Source organism: Belonocnema kinseyi, chromosome 3 (assembly GCF_010883055.1).
Source record: "Belonocnema kinseyi isolate 2016_QV_RU_SX_M_011 chromosome 3, B_treatae_v1, whole genome shotgun sequence".
Lineage (NCBI taxonomy): Eukaryota > Metazoa > Arthropoda > Insecta > Hymenoptera > Cynipidae > Belonocnema > Belonocnema kinseyi.
Genome location: NC_046659.1, coordinates 108,788,178 through 108,811,692, shown reverse-complemented (window position 1 = coordinate 108,811,692; position 23,515 = coordinate 108,788,178). Strand labels below are relative to the sequence as shown.

The 23,515-nt window shown below is 26.2% G+C and overlaps 1 protein-coding gene across 6 annotated transcripts in view; it reads left to right on the top strand.

Annotated features, from left to right (window-relative positions):
• LOC117168895 (CD151 antigen-like) overlaps positions 1-23,515 on the top strand; it is a 1,043,984-nt gene that overhangs the window by 997,229 nt on the left and 23,240 nt on the right. For all 6 annotated transcript variants that reach the window (XM_033354820.1, XM_033354819.1, XM_033354818.1 and 3 more), the window contains one exon: positions 19,143-19,316. In XM_033354820.1, coding sequence (XP_033210711.1) covers positions 19,143-19,316 — 174 coding nt within the window. The remainder of the gene's footprint in view (positions 1-19,142; positions 19,317-23,515) is intronic.

The following is a 23,515-nucleotide window of genomic DNA, read 5'->3' as shown; positions in this document are numbered from 1 at the left end:
TGTAAAAAGTAGTGTTTCGTGTATTCGAAATAATTGGTATTTTTAAAATCCCAAAAAATCATAATGAAGGCCAGAAACTCGCAAAACTCAATTTTTTACCTATGTTTTTTTTACCCTATAAAGTATTCTTATGGGGTTGATATTTAAAATAAATTGTCTCTTTGTCAAAAGCATTATAAAAATTTAGAAAACGTCACCCATTCCGACATTTGCGACTAATATTTTACTAAATATTAATTTGTTAATTAAGGATAGCCGGCTTTCCGACAAGCGTACGCTTTAATGAATTTTACTTTTTGTTTAAATATCCAAATGCTATTTTTTATAGATTCTGAAATTAGGAGCTTTAAAGAATTCCAAAATATTTTTTCTGACATTCGAATTCCAAGAAAAATAGTTAAGTCGGAGAGGACTGATTTTTTGTCAAATAAACCAAGTTTATGCACACAAAAAATTTTTGTTTAAAAAATAAATTTTACCAATCACCTAGAGAATAGTCATTCTGCAGGGAAAAGTTATTCTTATATTTTAAAAAATAAGAAAAATTTAATGATGAATTGTTGTATTATTGTAAATATTAAGAAATGTTTTTTTTTAAGTTAAATGTTGAAATAAATCTTTCAATCGTTTTAAAAAGCTTTCTAATTCCGGAAGGAACATTCTCACTAAATTTAATTTTTTCGCCAATAAGATAAGCGACAAGTCGAAAATAATTTTAAAAAACAAAATGTTAAGATTCGTAGACTATTTATTTTTTACAAAACGATAATGGTGAGGTTAAAGATAATTTTGTTCAGTGCCTTAATTATAAAGTTTATGATGTATATCTTTATTTGCGCTTTATGATAAGATAAACACATTTTTGATCATTTTTGTGATAAGTAAATTCAATTTTGTTTGATTATTTTTTTCTTTTGATTTTAAATTTTCTTATCGCACCTCTAAGCGTCAAAAATTGAAAACATTCTGGAATAATGAAATATGTTCATAATGGGTCAATATTTAAACATTAAATTTAGAATATTGATAGTACTTTGTCAACGAGGGTCATTAATTAATTTTTAATGTTAGATTTTAACGAATACTGGTGAAATAATTTTCTGACCAATTACACCACCGACACCCCAGCATACCAAATTTTTAGTTCTAATTTACCCCTCGCTAAAAATCTATAAAACATTAAAATCATTCATAATCCTAATTTTTTTAAGAGTACAGTTGTTAAAAGCAAAAATTGTGTTAGTTATTTTATATAACTTTACAAATTTACATTATTTGTGTTCTCGGAAATATAAGTAAAAGCATTTGAAGGTTTTTGTTCAAAAATTGAAACGAGTGTAACTGAATAAACACGTATGTGACTCGTTAACTGTTCATTATACTATGCAAATAAGACCGGATTGGTTCTGACCAGTTTAACTGCGAAAAAACGTCAATAAATGAAAAAGCGACAAAATTCTCTAGTTCGCTTTTATGGCCGTAAAGTAAGCACTTTTCGCTCTGCTGAATCACATTATTTTTAAAAAGCATACTTATTGATCAGCACTCTAAAATGCTTCGTTATAGCATTTTACGTGTCGTAGAATAAATAATTAATTGCGCTGCTAGCTATTTATAAATTAGTTTATTCATGGAATATTTACCTTTCTGAAAATTGCATGTTGATATAACAAAGTTAATGTTCAATTAACAGAATTAAACGCAGTAATTTGGTGATTTTATAATGAGAAAATAGAGTTAATTTATAAAATTGAGCCCCTTTTAGAAACAATAATAATTCTAGAAGATACATATAATGAAAAAAAAAAATTACGAATTTTTCGCCCCATTAATTCAGATAATAAAAATTTCCAATTAGGCAATTTTATTGCATGATGCAATTTAATTCTAAATGTTTATAAACTTAAAACAGAAACATTCAAACTTATTTTTTTATTTAGGAAATAATTTTTTTATTTTCCAGGATTAAAAATTTTGTAGGAAAACCTCGATATATTTTAAAAGATATTACAAAATTTAAGAGGATAAAATATTGAAAATCATTTAAATTTTGAGAAAATTTCAAAAAGTATATTTCTGAAGTTTAAAAAAAAAGAAGCTTTTTAAGAATTTTGAAACGTTTCAGGAGAAAGAAAATCATTGAGTTATCTGAGAAAATTGCAAATGATTTTTTATTTTAAAGAATACCTTTTGTTTAAAATATAGAAAAATATCCAAAAACACTTGAAATGATTTTCTAAAATTTCGAAAAAGAATGTAGAAAATTCTAATGTAATTTTTGTTTATTTTGAAAGAATTTTCAAAATAAGGCAATTTTTAATTTGGATATATTTTTTAGCATTTCGTAACATTTCATGCCAATTTAAAAGATATTTCGCAAAAAAGATTTTTGAAAATAAAGTATTTAAAAATTAAAAGAATTACAAAAATTTATTAAGACTTTTTAAGCTACATTTAAATGTTTACAATCCATAAAAATCTTTTTCTCTGAGTTAATCGTTTAGTAAAATTTTTTTAAATTTTGTGAATTTGAAAAAGTGAAAAAAATTTAATCATTTTAGTTAAAAATTAACTTCTTTATAAGATAATGTAACTTTATTGTTGAAGATTTGTTTTTGTATTGAAATTTTTTATGTCTGAAAATTTAACTACTTATTTCATTTTATTGCAAATTTATAGTTTTTAGTAGAAATTTCAATTAAAATTTAATGTATTTTTCCGACATTTGGTCTTTTGAAAGAACAATAGATTTTATGAGTTGAAAATCCATCTTTTTTGTTGAAAATTGATTTCTTTGTCTAAAAATTTGAACGATTTTGTTTAAAATTTTTTTCCTTCGCCCAATAATGACTTTTTTGGCTAAAAATTTAATCATTTTATTTTCAGTTCAACATTGAATTTTTTTATCAAAAACTTAACTATTTTCTTAAAAATTACTTTTCATAGTTTTTCATGGTTTTTGAATGAAAAATAAATACATTTCCTTGGTTGAAAATGTATTTATTTAAAAAAAAAATTTTTTATGAAAAATACATTTTTTTCTATAAAAATTCAATTATTCCATTTTCAAGTTCAAAATTTATTTTCTTTATTGGAAAGTTCATCCATTTAGTTAAAAATTCATGTATTTGGTAGAAAACTCCTCTGGTACAAAATCAATCTTCCAGGTTCAAATGGATTTATTTGATTGAAAGGTCATATCTTAGCGGACAATATTCAACTAGTTTATTGAAACTTATATTTTAGTTGAAAATTAATGTTTGTTAGCAAACCTTTTTCCTTAACTGAAAAATCTTCTTGGTTAAAAATTAAACTATTTTGTTAAAAATTTTCTTTTAAACTCTCTTCTCCTTTGATAAACACTTAATCTATTTTGGTTAAAAATAGAACAATTTAGTAAGAAATTAAATTTTTTAGTTTAGGGTTTCAAATATTTGGTTAAAAATTGTTGTATAACGTATGAATTTAGCTTATTTTGATTATAAACTAGATTTTTGTTTTAGTTGAAATATTGATTATAACATTTTCTGTTAAGAATTCATTTTTTTGTTAATAATTAAATTACTTCTTTATATTATTTATATAAAATTAATTTTTTTGAAGACAAATTAAGTATATATGTATTTTGAGTCAAAAATTAACCCTCTCGGTTGAAAATGCATCTTTTTGTTCAAAATTTTTTTTTTCTTTGAGAAGTAAGTTTCATTAACAAAAAATGTAACTTTTCCCTTTTTAATTTGAAAATTCATTATTTTTATTGTAGAATTCAACTTTTTGGGTGAAATTGATGGATATTGTAGAAAATGCATCTTTCTGGTACAAAATCAATCTTCCTGGTTGAAAAGTTATCTTCTTCTTTGAAAATTAATTAATTTCTGTGAAAATTAATTAATCTTCTGTTGAAATTTTTATTTTTCATTCTTTTAGTTAAAAATAAATTTTATTAGGTCAAAATTAATTTTTTTCTAATTGTTTTTTATATTAAATTTTTCGGTTTTTATTATTTTTTTACTTATACTATTTGGTTGAAAATGAACCTTTTTTCTGGAATTTTTGATTCGATATCTGAAATATTATAAAAAATAGAATATTTACCCATCTGAGTGAGAATGAAACTGAAGGTGCATAGGAATTATTTGAAATACAATTAATTATTTGAGGCGAGAAGTCAACCTTTATAATTTTCTTTTGAAAAAATGTTTTTTGGATTTCAACAAATATTTTTCTAAGTGTAATGCTAGTGCCAAAAAAAATCTTGAAAGACTTAGCCTTCTCAAGGTAAATAATTTCGAAGGTTTATAGAAATTATTTGATGTAAAATTAATGATTTGGGGCGAGAAGTCTGCTTTAGTAATTTTCCTTTGAAAAGAAAATTGTTTCTTTCAATCAAGAAAAATCTTTTTCTAAGTGTGATTCTAGGACCAAAAATAAAATCGTAGAATATTTGGTTATTTGAAAGAGAATAATTTTAAAGGTTCATAGAAATTATTTCAAAAACAATGAATGATTCAGGGCGAGAAGTCAGCTTTAGTAATTTTCTTTTGAAAAGAAAATTCTTTCTCTAATTCAAGTCATGTTAGTAAAACAAAAAATTTCAGAAGATTTGGCCGTCAAACAGAGAATAAATTTGGAAGATTGTATATACATAATTTAATATACAATTAATGATTTGGGACGAGACGACAACTTTTGTAATTTTCTTTTTTAAAGGAGATTGTTTCTTTAATTGAAGACAAATATTTTTCTGAGTGTAATGCTAATCCGAACAAAATCGTTGAATATTGAGTAATTTCAAAGACAATAATTTTAAAGGTTTATAAAAATCAATTGATATACAATTAATGATTTGGGGCGAGAAGTACGCTTTAGGAATTTTCTTCTGAAAAGAAAATTGTTTCTTTTATTCAAGAAAAATCTTTTTCTAAGTGTGATTCTAGGAGCAAAAATAAAATCGTAGAATATTTGGTTATTTAAAAGAGAATAATTTTGAAGGTTTATAGAAATTATTTCAAAAACAATTAATGCTTCAGGGCGAGAAGTTAGTTTTAGCAATTTTCTTTTGAAAAGAAGTTTAATTTTTTAATTGAAGACAAATCTTTTTCTAATTGTGATGTTAGTAAAATAAAAAACTCAGAAGATTTGATTTATAGAAATCAATTGATATACAATTAATGATTTGTGGTGAGGATTCAACTTTTGTAATTTTCTTTCAAATTGGTGAGTGTTTCTTCAATTTCAAACGAATATTTTTCTGAGCGTGATGTTAGTAGTACAAAAAAATTTGGTTTTAGAAGATTTGGTCATTTAAATAAGAATCGCATTGAAGGTCAGCTTTTGCAATTTTATTTTTAAAACAAGAGTTCTTCTCTAATTCAAGACAAATATTTTTCTAAATAAAATCCTGGGATAAAAAAGAAAATCTTACAATATTTAGCCATCACAATGAGAATAATTGTTAATATTTGTAGAAAGGATTGTATATGCTCTTAATGATTTGGGGCAAGTAGACAGCTTTTGTAATTTTCTTTTTTAAAGAAGATTGTTTCTTTTTTTTTCTCAGCGTGATGCTAGTACGATAAAAAATCACAGAATATTTTTTTAGCTTGAAGAGAATAATTTTAAAGGTTTATAGAAATCATTTGATATGCAATTAATTATTTAGGGCGAGAAGTCAGCTTTTGTAATTTTCGTTTGAAAAGAAGAGTCTTCCTCTAATTCTTTTTCTAATTTAATGGTACTACAAAAAAATTTCAGAAGAGTTGTCCAATTGAAAGAGAATAATTTGGAAGGTTTATAGAAATGAAATTATATATAATTAATAATTTGGGATAAGAAGTCAGCCTTTGTGATTTTGTTTTGAAAGAAAGGGTGTAGGATACATTGCTGCATAATGACATCAAAGATTGCAAGGTTCTTCGCTTGATTGCATGTTATCCAGATTATAGAGTGCTCTTGAAAGAAATTTCTTAGAATGGGCGACTGGATGAAAGACTGATTGGGTGTTAATACCCACCTGTGTGTAGCGCGCTCAGATATTCAGAGACAATCTGTGATGCCTCGTTCTGGAATCGATTCACCGTGAGAATCAATATAGGATCCAAATAGTCTCCATCAGGGCTTCCTCAATTTAATGATGATACTCGAGTCGAGAATGGACCACCTGAGGTACCCAAATGGCAAATTGATTGGAACTAAGTTATTAATAAGATGTACCTTCGATGCATGAACAATATTGCTTCTCTAATTAAACCAACTTAAGGGCCGTCCATAAACTATGTTACCAATTTCGGACTATTGTTCCCCCCCCCCCCCCCCCCTAACATAGCCCAAATTATCAAAACTGAGAAAGTAATGTGATTTTTAACCAAAATAGGAACGTCGAAGTGGAATAAAATCTTTTGACTAAAATTAATATGAATGCGATATTTCATTTATTAAGAAACACTACAAATTTTTAAGACTTGAAGACTTTCTGCCAAAGGCATGAATTTTTATATTGGAAATTTATTTTTCCCCAAAGAACGAATTTTTAACGAAATAGTTGAACTTTTAAACAAATAGTTAAATTTTTTTAACAAAATAGACCAATTTTTTTTGTAGACGGTTGAATGTTCAACAAATAGCTTTTTTAAATAAAAAAAGATGAACTTTCTATCTAGAGGGACGAATGACAACAAAACGGATTTCTCAACCCAGAAATATGAATTTTCGAGAAACTAGTTACTTGTCAACCAATTAATTTAATTTTTATTTTCTAACAAAATAGTTGAATCTTCAACCGAAAAGATGAATTTTTAACCAAAAAGTATAACTTTTCTTTCATAAAAGATGAATTTTCTAAAAGAAAGAATATTTCACCACTTGAATTAAAGAAGAAAAATTTTGTCAATACAATAGTTCAATTCTCAACCGAAACGATTATTTTTCAAATAAAGGTTTAACTTTGAACTAAGTAGTTGAATTTTCTTTAAAAGGAAATTTATTTTTGCAAACTAGCTAAATTTTCAACTATGTAGTAGTTAAATTTTTTAGTTAAAAAGACTTTTTTTGGTACAAAACAGTTAAATTTTTAATCCAAAAAGATTATTTTGAACGAAATAGTTAAATTACCAGTAAAAAAAGTAGAAATTCAATGATAAAAACTAATAAATTTATAACCTACAAATTATAAATTTACAACAAAAACTTGAAAAGTTATATTTTCAAATAAAAAATATATTTTGTAAATAAGAAAACAAGATTTCGCAAAAATTTAAATGTTTAACTAAAAAGCTGAATCTTAAAAAAAATAGTAAATTAGTTCATCTTTCCACCCAGTAGTTGAATTTTCTGTCAAAAGAGATTAATTTCTAACTGCATAGTTAAATCGTTATACAAATGTATGAATTTTCAAACATAAAAAATGCCTTTTTCATTATAAAAGACGAATTTTCTAAAAAGAAAATAATATTCTAACCGTTAAATTAAAGAAATTTTTTTTTAACAAAATAGTTTAATTCTCAACCAAACCGATTATTTTTCAACAAACAATATTAATTTTATAACCCAAAAATCACAAAATTATATTAATTTTATAACAAATATTTAAACATTCAACTTATAAAGTATACATTTTCAACTCAAATTGCAATATTTAAATTTTAAGATAAAAATTTAATTCCAAACAAAAAAAATAAACAAATTTTCAACAAAATTAGTTAAAATGTAAACCAAAGAAGTGAATTTTAAATAAAAAATGTAAAAAATTAATTGAAGTTTCAACAAACTAGTTGAATTTTTTAGTTAAGCATATTTTTTTCTACAAAACAGTTGAATTTTGAATTCGAAAAGATTATTTTTAATAAACAATAAAATTCCCAGTCAAGAATATAAATATTCAAGGATAAAAGATGACTTTTTTGCCAAAACAGAAATTTTCAACAATTTAAACTTGACGAATCAACGAAATTGTTAAATTCTTAACCAAAACGATAAATTTTTAACCTACAAATTATACATTTACACTAAGATTTGAAAATTTTAATTTTCAGATGAAACAATTAATTTTTATGTACGAAAAAAAGATTTTGAAAAAAAGACAAATGTTTAACTAAAAAGCTAAATTCTAAAACAATCAATAAATTAGTTTAACTTTTAACCAAGTAGTTGAATATTTATAAAAGGAGATATATTTTTAACCAAATAGTTAAATTTTTAACCAAAAAGATGGATTTTTCCACCGAAAAGATTAATGTTCTGACAAAAAGACGAATTTTTAATCAAATATTTTAACGTTCTGTAAAGTCCAATTTTTAGGGAAAAAGGCAAATTATCTAGAAAACAGATGAATTTTCAAACAAGAAAATATAAATTTTCAGCAATAAAAATTAATTTTATACCAAAAACTTTAATCTTCTTCTAAATAATTAAATTTTTATCAAATTATCTTTCAACCAAATAGTGGAATATTGAACCGAGAATATAAATTCCGAAACAAAGAAGTTTTTGTTAAATTCCAAAATTTGAATATTTAACCCCAAAAGTTGAATTTTTAACAACAAAAATTTATTTTTACATTTCTATTCTAAACCAAAAAGGTGAAATTTCCAAAAACAAGATCAATTTTTTAATCAAAAAGATTAATTTTCTACCAAATAGTTGAATTTTGAACTCCTGAACCAATAAGATGATTTTTCAACTAACAAGATCATTTTTCTTCCGAAATAGACGAATTTTCTAGGGATTAGTTAAATTTTTAAATGATAAAAAATAAATTTTCCTCTAAAAAAAGAAGAGTTGAATTTTCAGATAGAAAGATTAATTTTTAAACAAATAGTTCAATTTTCAACCAAAAATATCTTTTTTCTGCCAAAAAGGTTCATACTCTATCAAAAACGACGAATTTTCAACAAAATATATTTTTAAGAGATTTTGTTGAATTTTGGAAAAAAATATGAATGATCTACAGATCAGATGAATTTTCTCCGTAAGAATATAATTTTTCAATAAAATAATTAATTGTTGACTATATAGTTAAATTGTCAGCTAAATAGTTTAATTTTCACAGGAATAGTCGAATTAAAAAAATAATAATTTCATTTTTTAATTAATTTTTTAATTTTTTTAAACATTCAACCTTTTACAAAAAGGTTCAGTTTTTAATACAAAATATCAATTTATAACTTAAATGACGTATCTTTAAACAAAACAAAAATTTTCTTTTAAAAAGTAATTTAACTTTAAACCGAATAGTTGATTTTTAAACAAAAACACATGAATTTCATACGAGATAAGCCATATTATGTTAATATTCCAACCAAAAATGATTTTATTTTGTAATACAAAACAGTTGAATTAACCCAGAAGAGTAGAGTTTTCATTAAAGGAGTGGAATCCTCGACTAAAATAGATTAATTTTCAACCGAACATTTGCGTTTTTAACTAAAAAAGATTATGAAAGTTTAAATAGCTTTATTTCAGTGTTTTTGGAAATCGTTTAGCTACTTTCCCTCCTTTCATTTCCCCTTACTTCCCGTATTTCCACTCCCATTTCCCTTTGCTTTACTGAATTCCCCCTTTATTTATCCTTGTTTCTAACAATTCCCTCCCCGCATTTCTAATCGCTTTCCCTGTTACCCCGAACTCTCATTCCCCCTTCCCTAATTATTCATTACTTCCCCTAATTCCCCTTCTCTCAGTTCCCTTCACTTTCTCCTCTAATTTTCCTTCCTTAACTGCACATCGCTTCTCCCACTTTCCGTATCCTCATTCGTCTCACTTCTTCTTACTTCCCCTCTTCTTATTTCCCCTAGCTTCTTCTAACTTTTTTCAGGAACAAAATTTTTCTATCTTAATTTTTCTATTTTTCCACATCCATTCTTTATTTTTTCTCATTCGCCCCTCCAGCCCCTACAATTTCTTCATCTACTCTTCACCTAATTCATTCTCCCGTAGAATCTTTACCACATTCCCTTGCCATATTTTGAAGATTCTATCCTATTTCTTCTTCCACTTCATCCATTACCTTACCTCTATTTCCAGCCTTAACCTTGCGTTTCTAAACTTTCTGGCCCGTATACTCTCTCTCCATCGTTTTAATAAGGTAACTTTGTATGGCATGGTGTGAACTCGTAAAACTGGCTAACGATAAGGGTAACGCCTCCAAAGCAACGCTTCTGAGGTACAATTACGGTAACGCTTCCTATTCTCTACCTCTCCTTCTCTTGTCCCACTGACTGTCTCTTTCAATCCCACTCTATCTCTCCGTCGCTTCTTCCAATTCCCCCCCCCCCCCCTCGACACTCCCATTCTTATGTTCTCTCCACCCCTTCCTCTTTCTCGCTAGTTTTCTTTCTCTTAATTCTTCGCTCTGACACTCACTCTGAGATTCTGACAATTTAATCAATGTATTTTAGAGTGTGACTTTTTTGCGGCGCAAGTGAAGGCCTGGGTCGAGAAACCTCTCAGTCTCTCTTACTTTCCATTTTCCCTTTACCCATTTCCATTTTCCCATGTTCTCCCTTTGCCCATTGCTCTTTTTCATTTCCCTTCCCACTCCCTGTTACCATTCACCTTTCCTTTCCTCTTTCCTTTCTCCTTCCCTTTCCCCTTTTCACATTTTCCTCTTTCTATTCTGCTTTCCCCTGTTCCGCTCTTTGGCTTTTTCCTCTTTTCCAATTTCCAGTTTCCGTTTCTCTTTTACTCCTTTCCCATTCCACATTTCCCCTTTTCTTTTTTCCTTTCCCTTTTTACTTTTTGATATTTCCCCCTTTTCATTCCTCAATCCACCATCGTTCCATTAATTGTCTCGTTCTGTCCTTCCCCTCCTATTCTTTATGGTTAATTTCTTTCCTCTCAACTATATCTGTATGAAAGTACTTCCTCTTTTTTTTCCCTTCTTCTTAGTTCTACTTCCATCGAAATAATTCCAAAATTTTCGTGTCATATCGTTAGATTGCAGTTTTTAGATAAGAATCAACAGTCCTAAAATCTCAGAAAGAATTAAAAGAGATTTTAGACACACTAATACATCTCTCAGTTTTTCCAATTTAGTGGAAGCACGTTCTCCAAACAAAGAATTCAAATAAAAGAGAGGTCTTAAAATAAGAAAATTAAAAAACTTCACCTTAAGTGCAAAGTCGTTATATAAAGTAGCTCCCTCTGCGAAACTAAATTATCACGCGTCAACAAGTATTTAAGACTGCTTTTCACATTTCTCCCTAATTCCGCGAGGAAATTTATAAAATGCCTTGGCTCACCTCTCCTTTTCCGACAGTCTTGAGCAATCGCTCGTTAAGATTCCCTGCAAAATCCCGACCTTCAGTTAAGTTTTTTTCCCCAAGGTGGCATTATCGTATTTTAGCCAGGGCGGGGTATAAATGTATTTATTTCTGTACGTGTGTGTGTATGTATGTGTGTGCGGAAGAAATGTAAACAGGTGTATGTATTCATTATTTCCTCTGTGAGCCTAATAACCCGGAATAACAGAAGCTTTCCAATCATGAATTCCTCAAGCGTTTTTTTTTACTTTCGCCTTCCTACATGGTACATTAACCACCGCAAACTCTTTCATTTTTTCCTTTTATTCAAACATACCTCCTGAGAGTTGAGAATCCAATTTTCAGAAATTAAGTTTCATTCCAGAGATTTGTAATTTTTTCGTAGCGTAATCAGCTGCCATCCATAGTATAGGTAACAGCTTTTTTATAGGTTAACGTTAAGGTTCAGTAACTGCAATAAATGACTTTCCTATCATCCTGCAGACAAATTTTCATATAAAAAGGTCTTTATTACAATTTTTGAATTTAGTATCATACCAAAAATTATTTTTAAACTTTTATATATAATTGGCTTTGAACAATATAGTAAAAAAATTCTTTGGCTTGGTGGTCTTCTTCTTTAGATTTGACGATAAATTTAACAAAAAAAATTAGAGGACTACTCTTCCCTAGCACCCACTTTCGCTCTTCTAATAACCATCATTACGAATCCTTTCCCACATTTTCTGTCACACTCACTTACACTCACTTGAACTCAGTTACACTCACTTCTTCTACTTCCTCTTCCTTATTTCCCCTAATTTCCCCACACTTTTCCTACTTCTCATTTCCTTACTTCCCCTACCATCATTTACCTTGATTTTCCTTACTCTATTTTCTCTAATTTCTCCTAATTTCCCTTACCACCTACTTATTTTTACTCACTTCCCCCAGTGCCACTACTTCTCCAACCCTCATTGTACCCACTTCCGTTTCTATGATTTCTCCTAAGTTGCCTAACTCCCCTTCCCGTAATGTTCCAAAACTCCCCCTTCATCTGTCCTACTCCCCCTTCCGTAATTTCTATTAGTCTCATTCATTTTCCCGCCTATACTTACTTCCCCTCTTCACATTTACCCTTCTCTTACATCCACGCCTATTATTTCCTCTAGCTTATCCGACTTCGCCCTCCCTCATTAACATAATTTTCATTTCTTTATATCCCCTACTGGTCGTCCTATAATTTAACCTCACTTTCCTTCTTCGGCTTTCCTTAATTTTCCCTTCTTCTACTCATTTCTTCTCATTCAACTGTCCTCATTTACATTATTCGCCTCCATTTCCCCTGCTTTACTTATTTCTCATCTCCACCTTTACCCGTACTTTTCCAAATTCCCTACCCTTTATTTTCCTCAGCTCCTCATAATTTCTCCTAGCTTGAACTACTTCGCCACCACTCATTCCCCACCCTTTCCATTCCTAAAAAATAAACAACAAAATTTACGGGGTATTGTAAAAAAGCCTGGACGTAAGTGCATAATTTTTTCTTCAAAACAAACTATGACCAATTATCAAACTGAAACATATGCTTAAATTTAAATACTATAAAATATAATTGATAAGCATGTATGAAATATAAATAAGATAGCTAAATAAGTTTTCTTATTATTTTTATTTTAATCGACTTTCAGTATCTTTAAGTTTTATCTAAAAGTTAGATTTCATTCCAGCTGGACTTAAAAGCAAAAAATAAAATACAGTGAAACCCTTCAATACCCCTCCCTTCTATAGCCCTTCCGAGAATCGACGACACGCTGCTGGTAGATGTAACAGGAGCTGCGCGGATGACGCGGAGTCTGCGGTTCTCACTCAGGCGAGCACTCAGGCGTGAACAAACAAAAGCGGAGCGGTCTATTACGAGTTAGTTCACACCCACCGTCAGCCCCAAAACTGGCGCTATAGAAGAGTTTCACTGTAATAAGTTAATTAAATTTTTTATCCTAATGAGGTGATACTAAAAGACATATGCCAAAAAAAATCTCTTTGGTTGAAAGAAATGGTTTTTCGATCAAATACAATTTTTTTTAAAGATTCTTAATTAAAAACTCTTCAATTTGCAGGATATATGAATACAACATTTTAATTTAGATTATTTTAAAGATGAAAAAATAAAGAGTTTACAATGATAAATTTTCCAAATTGTAAAAAATTTAAGCAAAGTTGTCATAATTAATTTTTTTTCAAGATTAAAGTTCCTATGTAACATTGATCGTTTTTTTTTGTTTTTGTTTTTTTGAATGATTCAATTTGGAATAGTTATAACGAAAAATACGTAAATTGGAAAGTTAGAAATTTAAAATTTTAAAAGTTTATAGATTCATAATTGAAAATTCTTTTTTTTTTTTGAACACTCAAAGTTTCAGCGTCAATTTTTTTATTAATATGAGTTTCTGTATATGATTTAAAAAAAGGAACGTATTTCCTGGATGCTTCCCCTGACGCAGCTGATGAATTTCTGCCTTTGTACTTAATAACAAAAAAAAACAAACATAGTTTTTATCAATTTTGCAATTAGTAATTTAAACATATTATAATCGAAATTTATGTTTTATTACGAATCTAATGATGTGTGACTTTCCGTAACAAGCTGAAAATTAGAATAAGTGAATTGTTAGAAATTTCTGTATTAAATTGATGAAAGATGTTCGAAATTTGTATGCTGTTCAATTATTGAATTAAATAACCGTTCAATTACCGTTCAGTTATTCAATTCAAAGAAAAGTATTTCAGAACAACATCGAAAATTTACCTGTTAATATTGATCATTACAAGTTTGGAAATATTAATGATGTTAGAATTTAAATTTTTTAAATTTAATGATTAATTTCTAATTTCAAGCATTTAAACTATATCTTATATTGAAATAATAATAATAAGTTCTGTTTTTACAAGATTTTAAGGTTAAATTAAGATTTATCATTGTTTTTTTTCTACAATATAATTATTAAAATCAGTAGGATTAAGGCTATTTAAAATTATTTGTATTTTCTTTAAAAGTTCTAGATTTAAAAAATTTTAAACGTACATACAATTTTGAGGAATTAAAAAAAAATAGATTTTTAAAAATTTGTATAGGTCTTAAAAGAATTTAAAAACAAATCTTTAAGATTCGTGGAGAAATTTAAGAGGATTTTGTAGTTTGAAAACTGGACTTCCAGAGAAAATTGAAAAAGATTTTTAAACATTTGAAAAGATTTCAAAGAACTTCGAAAAAAACATCGAAGATTTTGAGGAAAATTTCATTAATTTTAAAAGATTGCTCAAGAATTTGAAAAAAAATTACGAATCAGTTAAGAAATATTTAAATATATTTGTAGAAGCTTTAAAAATAGTTTTAAGTTCGAAAAGAATTCCAAACATTTAAAACAAAATGCAGATTGATTTTAATTAGGGGGTTTTCAGGATTTTAAGGAGTTTAAAGATTTTAAAAAACGTTATTGAAAATTTTGAAGAAATTTCAGAGTTTAAAAAAAATAGATTCGTGGACATTTCTTTATTTTTATTTGAATAATTATTTTTAAAGAATATTGTAAACATTTTATAAAAATTCCAAAGAAGATTAATATTCTTTTTAGTTTTAATTGCAAATTAATTTTCTATCTAGAAATAAAACTATTCCATTTTTGTTAAAAAATTAATCTTTTTTAGAATAAAATTTATAATAATTTGAATATCCATGTATTTTGTTAATAATTGATATTTTTTTTAATTATACTTCTTCGTTAAAAAATAAACACTTGAATCAAAATTAAACTATTTCGTTGAACACTTTTTTTGACATTTTTTTTGTGGGCATTCATAATTTTAGTTCATTGATTTATTTGTTTAAAATGAATCTGTTATATCATCAGCAAATGATACTTTACCAACAGTAGATAACCTTCCAACACCACAAAGATAGAAAATAATAATTTAAAAAAAATTTTAATTAAATTTATTCTTGAAAGAAAGATCTTTCTCTTTTTGCTCCTCTGGAAACCAGAAGTTTTGTGGTTCGATTCCCAGTGTAGCAAAAAGAGAAAGATATTTTTTCCAATAAATAATTATATATTATTAATTTGATGCCTTTGATTGCTAATTAAACTATTTTGCTTCAAGTTTTTTTATTTTTGGTTGAAAATAATTTTTTTAACTAAAAATTAGACTATTCCAGCGCTGTTTGAAAAATAATATTGTTAAGTTTAAAATTCAACAGTTTGCTTAAAGATGCATCTTCATTAGTTAAAAATTCATGTGCTTTGTTGAAAATTCATTAATTTTGTTTATAATTCTCCTTTTTTGTCAAAAATAGTTCTTCTTGATGGAAAAATAATGTTTTAAACCAAAATTGAACTCTGGTTTGAATGTTAAACTTTTTTTCTAGATTTAGACAAAATTAATTTTGTTTTGGCTCCCTTATTCATAATACAATTTATATAGAGAGCGTCGCGATTGCATAAACACCGTAGATCTCGAGAGTACTCAATTATAATATGACGGAACAGTTTTCATGTATATTCTCTCTATTTACTTCCACTGGCAGAAATGTATTACGTGCTTTGAATTCAGCAATTTCCAGTATGTGTATATTAGTATATCACAAATTCAACATGTAATTCTAGCATTTGAACATATTTTCAGTAGAAGCAAAATTGGTTTGATCTAAAATGCTAATTAAACAGAAATATTTCTCGAGCATTGCTGTAATTATTGCAGTGAATTCTGAAATAGTGGTGTCAGTCAAAATATGCATTCAAATATGTATAATGCAATATGGTATCAGCGATGAACTAAATTACAAATTTTGAGATCTTTTTTATCAATTTTCAAGTAAAGATTAATTATTTCATATTTTAATGAAACAAAATTTAAATTTTAAATGAAAAAATCGAGATGAATTTTCAATCAAAAAGGATAAACTTTTTACCATAATGGATGAATTTTTTATCTAAAAGGAAGAATTTTCCACAAAATAGTTAAATTTTTTAACAAAAAGATGGCTCAACAAAACTGTTGAGTTTTAAACCAACAAAGATGAATAATCAAACATATAGTGATTTTTTTAAACTAAATAAGATAATTTTTCATTTATAGATGGAATAGTTACATTTTCAGTTTGCAAAAGTAATTTTCAACAAAAGAAACCTGCTTTTCTATCAGCTAAATTGAAAAAAGCAAGAATTTTGAACAAAATAGAGTCGAATCCAAAACTAAAAGGATGAATTTTCGCAGAGAAAGACTTAATTTTCTATCCAAAAATAAAATATTCAAAGCAATAGTTTACTTTTGAACCCAATAGTTAAATTCGCTACCAAAATTGTTTAATTTTCAACTAAAAAGATAAGCTTTTGACCAAAAATAAAATAGTTGCTATTTTGATTAAGAAATACATGAATTTTCCATAATAATTTTCCACAAAAAATACCATTTTTAAACAAAATACATAAGTTTTTAAATATAAAAGATCAATTTTTAGTTAGAAATATAAAGTTCTAAAAAAAATTGAATAGTGATGTTATTATTACAAACAAACTGTCCAAAATTTTCAGTTTAAAACATTAATTTTCAACAAAAGAAACTATTTTTCCAATAATTAAGTTGAATCCAAAAAACCATTTTTGAATTGAATATAGTTCAATCCAAAACCAAAGGGATGAATTTTCTAAGGACGAAACTTAATGTTGCATCCAAAAAGACGAATTTTAGTAAAAATACATGAATTTTCCACGAAACTTTTGTGAGTATGAATTTTCAACAAAAAATTTAATTATATACCGTATAGTTTAGCTTTTAAATAAATACTTGATTTTTAAGACAAATAGTTGAATTTTCGATTAAAAAGAAAAGTATTTAACTAAAAATTGAATGGTTACGTTTTCTGTTCAAAAAACTTATTTTCTCAACAAAAAAATTTTCTACCTGCAAAATTAAACGAAAAAAGGTGAATACTTAACGAATTTGCCACAAAAAATTTTCATTTTTACCAAGTATTTCATTTTTCAAATAAATATATATTTTTAAACAGTTGAATTTTTAATTGAAATCTTAAGTCTTCAACCAAAAATAAAAAAGTTATATTTTCGGTTAAAGACATTAACTTTTAGGAAAAGAAAACAATTTTTCTACCAGTTAAATCAAACAAAAATGATGGAATTTTAACAAGATAGTCGAACCAATAGCCAAAAAGATAAATTGTCTAAAAATCAATTTAATTTTCTACTTAAAAGGACGAATTTTTAAACAAAATACATGAATTTTCCACAAAAAACTAGTTTTCTACCAAGTAATTAATTCTGCAAACAAATAGTTTCACTTTTTACCAAAAAAGTGAATTTTCAACAAAAAAGATTAATTTTCTACCGAGTAGTTGATTATTTCACCAAAAAAGAAAGTATTTATGAAAAGATCAATGTCTAAAAAAAATATATTTTTTACAACAAAATTTGAATTTTCAATCGAAAAAGAAGAATTTGTAACAAAAAGTTCATTTTTAGCCAGATAGTTTCATTTTTTACGAAACTGCTGAATTTTAAATTAAAATAGCGAAATTTAGCAAGGTCGTTGGATTATCAACCAAACGAGCCTAATTTTTAACTAAACAGTTACCTTTTTCATAGAAAGGATGAATTTTTAACCAAGAAAATTAATTTCCCACAAAAAAGACAAATTTTCAATAAAATACGTGAATTTTAAATAGAAAAGATCAATTTTCAGTTAAAAATATAAACCTTGCACAAAAATTATAATAGACACATTATTAGCACAAATAAAATGGTTACATTTTTCACTGTAAAAATAATTTTTCAATTAGAAATATAATAGCTACGTTTTCAATTAAAAAAACTCAATTTTCAAATAAAAAAAATTCAACGAAATTGTTTGAGTTTCCACCAAAACAACACAAATTTTTAACAGAATACGTCAATTTCCTACCAAAAAATATACATTTTCAACTAAATAGTTGAATTCTTAACTGAAGAGGATCAATTTTCCACTATAAAAGTAATATTTAAATTTTCATTAAAAAAAATTAATTTTCAATTAAGAAAGAGTCTTCTTTTGAAGCAAATAGTTAAACTCTCTACAAAAAAAAAAACGATTTTCAACAGAATACATGAATTTCCTACTAAAAAATATACATTTTTAAACAATTAGTTGAAATTTAAACTAAAAAAGATAAATTTTCAACTAGAAATATATTAATTAAATTTTCAGTCGGACAAATTAAGTTTTAACAACAAAAGAAACAAAATTTCAATGAAATAATTAAATTTCTAACTCTAAAAAATTATTCTTGAAAAAATAACTGCTACTTTTATTCAAGTAGTTGAATTTTGGATCGAAAAAATATAAGTTTATGATAAAATAGTTCCATTTTCCACAAAATAAAAAAATAAAAAAATAATAATACTGTTATACAAAAGACATGAGTTCTGAACGAAAAATATATAAGTATAATTCTTGATATAAAAGAATGAACTTTCAACCAGAAGGAGTTGGATGTTCTTATTGGGTTCTATTAATTCAGTTCACACTTAAGCAAAAAAAAGCGAAAAAAAAAGTAAATTTCTTAAAAGATCCGAAAAAAGAGGAATTCTTAAAAAATTTATATAAATAATGTCACTTCAACTGGAGCCCCCCCCCCCCCCCCCCCCCCCCCCACACACGCACACAATCTCACTGTTACCAACCGTACTTTTTGGCGTGACCCCCTCCCCTCAAAATCAAGTTAACTCGTCCCTCCTTATTAATAGAAACGATTCATGCTAATGAAATCATGAAATTGTATCCATAAAATTAATCATTGAAAATACGCTTTTAGAATTTGAAATATTAAACATTTGAATTTATAATTGTTTGTTTCAGTACATATTCGTAGTGATGGGAGTTTTAGTACTGGAAGCTGGAGTTGGAGCTCTTGCACGTTTGTATGAGGAGCAAGTTGGGCCAGAATTAAAGGGAAATTTAAATCGCACCTTCCTCGAAACCTACTCTGTCAGGGCTAGGGAAACAACTGCTATTGATGAAATGCAAAGAGAGGTAAGTTGTTCCAATGTTACAACATCAATTTAATTTGACTTTTTTAAATTTAAGGTTTAAACTTGTCACGATGTTAGACATTAACCACGCCAACTTATTTTGACCACGCCCATATGAACCACGCCTATACGCATCCCGCCCGTCTACACCACGCCCATTTTCATTAAATACCCTCTTTGGCCACACGTATTGTTATAGATAACTCCCCATAACAACGCTTATTTGTATATAGTGCCGTTATTATAAAATTCGGTACGCCTACTATATTTTGCTAGTCCTTTAGCATGTTCTGAAATTAATCTAAAAATTCTTTATTACATTCATTCTGGAAAATAGCGATCGCATTAAAACTACGCCCATTTCCCTAATCAAGCCTATTTTCCGAATAAAGCTTCTTCGTCTGCAACAATTTTTACAATTTTACTACCATTTGTGGACACTTCCCCTTTACCCATAATACTACTTCCCTTAGCCACGCCTATTGCATTAAATCACGCTTTTCATATTTTCTACTCTTTTGAGTTACCTCGAATTTTACTTACAATCCTGAAACTTTTTTTTAAACCAATATAAAAATTGCTTATACTATTCCTTAAGGAAAATAGCAAAAGAGGCATACCTGATAAATATAAACCCATTTCCTCAATCAGTTATATTTTTCTTAGCCACGCCCACTTTCATGAACTGCGTATTTAGAAAGTTGTTTAAATTATAGAATTTCTTTAAGAGCCACTTTAAATAACTGTCAACACTAATAAATTATAAAAATTTAAATTCGAAGTTTTTTTAACACCGGGTAGAAATTGAACTATTTGCTGAAAATTAAGATTTTTTTGGTTTAATATTAATTTTTCAACTGAAAATGTAGCTTTTCCATTTCGGGCTTGAAACTGATTTTTTTTTAGTTGGAAATTCATATTTGTATGTTTAAAGTTGGGCTGTCTAACAAAAAATTCGTCTTTTTGCTTAAAAAACGTTGAATATAATTTTTTTGGTTAAAGATTCCTCATTTTATGTTGAAAATTTATATTATTGGAAAATTCATGTGTCTTATTGAAAATTTATATTTTTTATTAAAAGTTAATCTTCTTGGTTGAACATTCGTACTTTTAGTTCAGAATTCATCTTTTCAGTTTGAAAATTCAACCATTTGTTTCAAAATTAAATTATTGTATTAAAAATTAAATTTCTTCATTGAAAAATTGAATTATGTTGTTAAAAATTATTTTTTGTTGTTATTTTTGGAATATGAACTATTATTTTTTTTGTTGAGAATTCATCTTTTTATTGAAAAATTCAGTAGTTGTCTAAACATCTATTTATTTTGTTAGAAATTTATTTATTTTTTTGAAAATCAAACTTGTTTAATAAAAAGTAATCTTTTTTGTTAAAAGAGGAAATATTTTGTTAAAACCATTCTTTCTTGTTAGAAATTGCTTTGCTTTGGTTAAAGGTTCAATTACTTTGCTAAAAATTATTTATTTCGTTATAGATTCATTTTTTTTAAATCATCTTTTTACCTGAAAATTTAACTATTTTATTAAAAATAAATTTTTCTCACAGAAATTTCAACTTTTCGATTTTTCATTGAAAAAGTACCTTCTAATGTTGAAAATTAAACTGTTTAACAATGCATGCGTTTTGTCGAAAATTCTTCTTTTGGGTAGAAAATTAATCTTCTTGGTTATAAATTCGCCTTTTTTGTTTAGAAATAATTTTTTTAGGTTTAAATTTAACAATTTAATACAGAATTTAACTAATATGTTGAAAATGAGCCATTTTAAATAAAATTCATTTCTTTGGTGAAAAATTTTGATAGTTTATTAAAAATTGTTCTTCTTTTTCAAATTAAAATATAAAAGATTTTTTTATTTGATTATAACTTCTTTAATACGCCTAAAACCTGTAAGTACCTGAATTCATTTTTCAAAATTATTTGTACATCTATTCCAAATTTTCCTGGAATTAGTTTAAAAGATAAACCGAAAAAATTAATGAAAATTTTCATAAATGCAATTTTAAATTTAAAGTGAAATATAAAATAAGAATCACTTTATTTTTTAATGAAAATAATTTTTTGATGCCTTTTCATAATGTAAACTGATTAATTAGTTATTATCTGATTGCTAAATCTAAGTAACAGAAAGGAAAGTGCAAATTAAGAAAAGAATATATACCAAATAAAAATTATTTGAATGATTTAATGAAAATAATTAATTTAATGCTTTTTATGTTATTGATTGCTTATTTACTATTAGCTGAATTATTTTGCTTACAGTATTAAATTACATAAAGATTGAAGTTAAATATGGTTTAACTAAGGAAGTAGATTTATTATTTACTTTGATGTTTTAGGGTTTTATGGATTTATTTTAAAAGATTATTATTATCTAAGATTTTCTTTAAAATATAGGATAAAATTATTTTGTGGTTTCAAGTAAATCACATAAATTGATAATTTTAATTAAGGTTATGTAATCAAATATTGGCTAATATGTCTATAATAAAATTAATTTTTTGTTCAAAATATTTCAATTACTATAATTTTTCCCAATGTTTGTGATGTTGGAAAATGAGTATGTGAACTACATTTATAAAATTATATGTGCATACATTCCATTAAAAATAATTCTTAAGGATTTTATGGCCTGTACTCATTAATTAATTAATAATCGAATCTGCTAAAATTTATATTTTCTAGAATTAGTCAAAAGCTTATAATTAATTAAATTTAAACAAATACAAGTTGAAATTAAAAAGATACATCAAGTGAAAATTTTTTGAATGTTTTAATAAAAAAAATTTTTTTAAGCTTTAAATTATTTGAATTTCAAATGAAAATAATAGTTTGATGCTTTTCTTGTTTTGTCAGTTGAAACTTCAATTTTCTGGAATTATTTCAAAAGAAATAAAAATATTCGGAATTTAAATTTCAAATTTCAAAAAACCTAAAATTAAAAAATATTTTATTTTTTTAATGAAAATATTTGCTTGAGGATTTTTATGTTGTGAACTGTTTAATTAATTTTAAGCTTATTAATTTTGACCACGCTATTGAATTACATAAAGATTCAATTCAAGATGTTTTAAATTAACATATTGATTATTTACTTTCAGATTATGTAATTCAATATGAGCCATTATTTTTACAATCTATTACATTTTTATAATTTTCTTAATATATGTCAAGTGTTATTAAAACTTTTGATTTCTGTAATTAGTTTGAAATGTTATTAATATTAATAAATTAAATTTTGTGAAATGAAAGTTCAAATTTGAAAGAAGATATTTAGTAAAAATTATTTGAATGATTCAGAGAAAATTATATTTAAAAGATTCTAATATTATGAAATAATAAATTAATTATCAGCTAAATAATTTTTTCGAAATATTAATTTGAATTTTGATTCCGAAATTATGTGCGAATATATTTTTATTTTTCTCAAATAGTTTAAACTGTTATGAATAACTCAATTTTTCTGAAAAATGTAGAGTAATAATTATCTGAATGATTCAGTGAAAAAATTACTTTAATGCTTTTTTTTTATGCGCCGATTAATTATTTATTAGCAGATTAGTTTTTCACAATATTAAATAACGTAAAGATTGCGTTTTAATCTTCCTCTATTTAGCAACAAAAATTATTTATTTATTTTAAGGTGATGTGCTTGAATATTTGATATAATTTGTACAATAAAAGTTTATATAATGTTAACCTATCTGTACTACAATTGTATGATTTTTTGAAATCCTTATTATGTCGTGGAATGAGTATATGAATTTAATTTCCACAATAATATGTACTTCTTTTTAAATAAGTGTAAAATGTTATAAATAATTAAACTTTTTATAAACGAAATTTTGGGTATTAAAAAATGTTAACAAATAAAAAGTTGTTTGATGTGTTGTTTCACTTGGAAATGCAATAGAGTGTAAAAGGCGAGACAAGAAGTGACATGGAGACATTCCTCCACTGGAGACGATAAACGTAGCTTCTTCCTTGGGCTTCGCTTTCTCGTATCGCACATATTTTTCAAAGTACATAACGTCTCCCAAAAAGTGTCTCGTGAACTCGATGCTACTACGCTAAACCTCTACTACTTCTCCGGCTCTATTTCCTCCTTAATGCTGCACACATGTGAATTTTCCACCCCATTCTGTGAAAAAACTCGTACATCCTCATAATGTATGTGACTAGG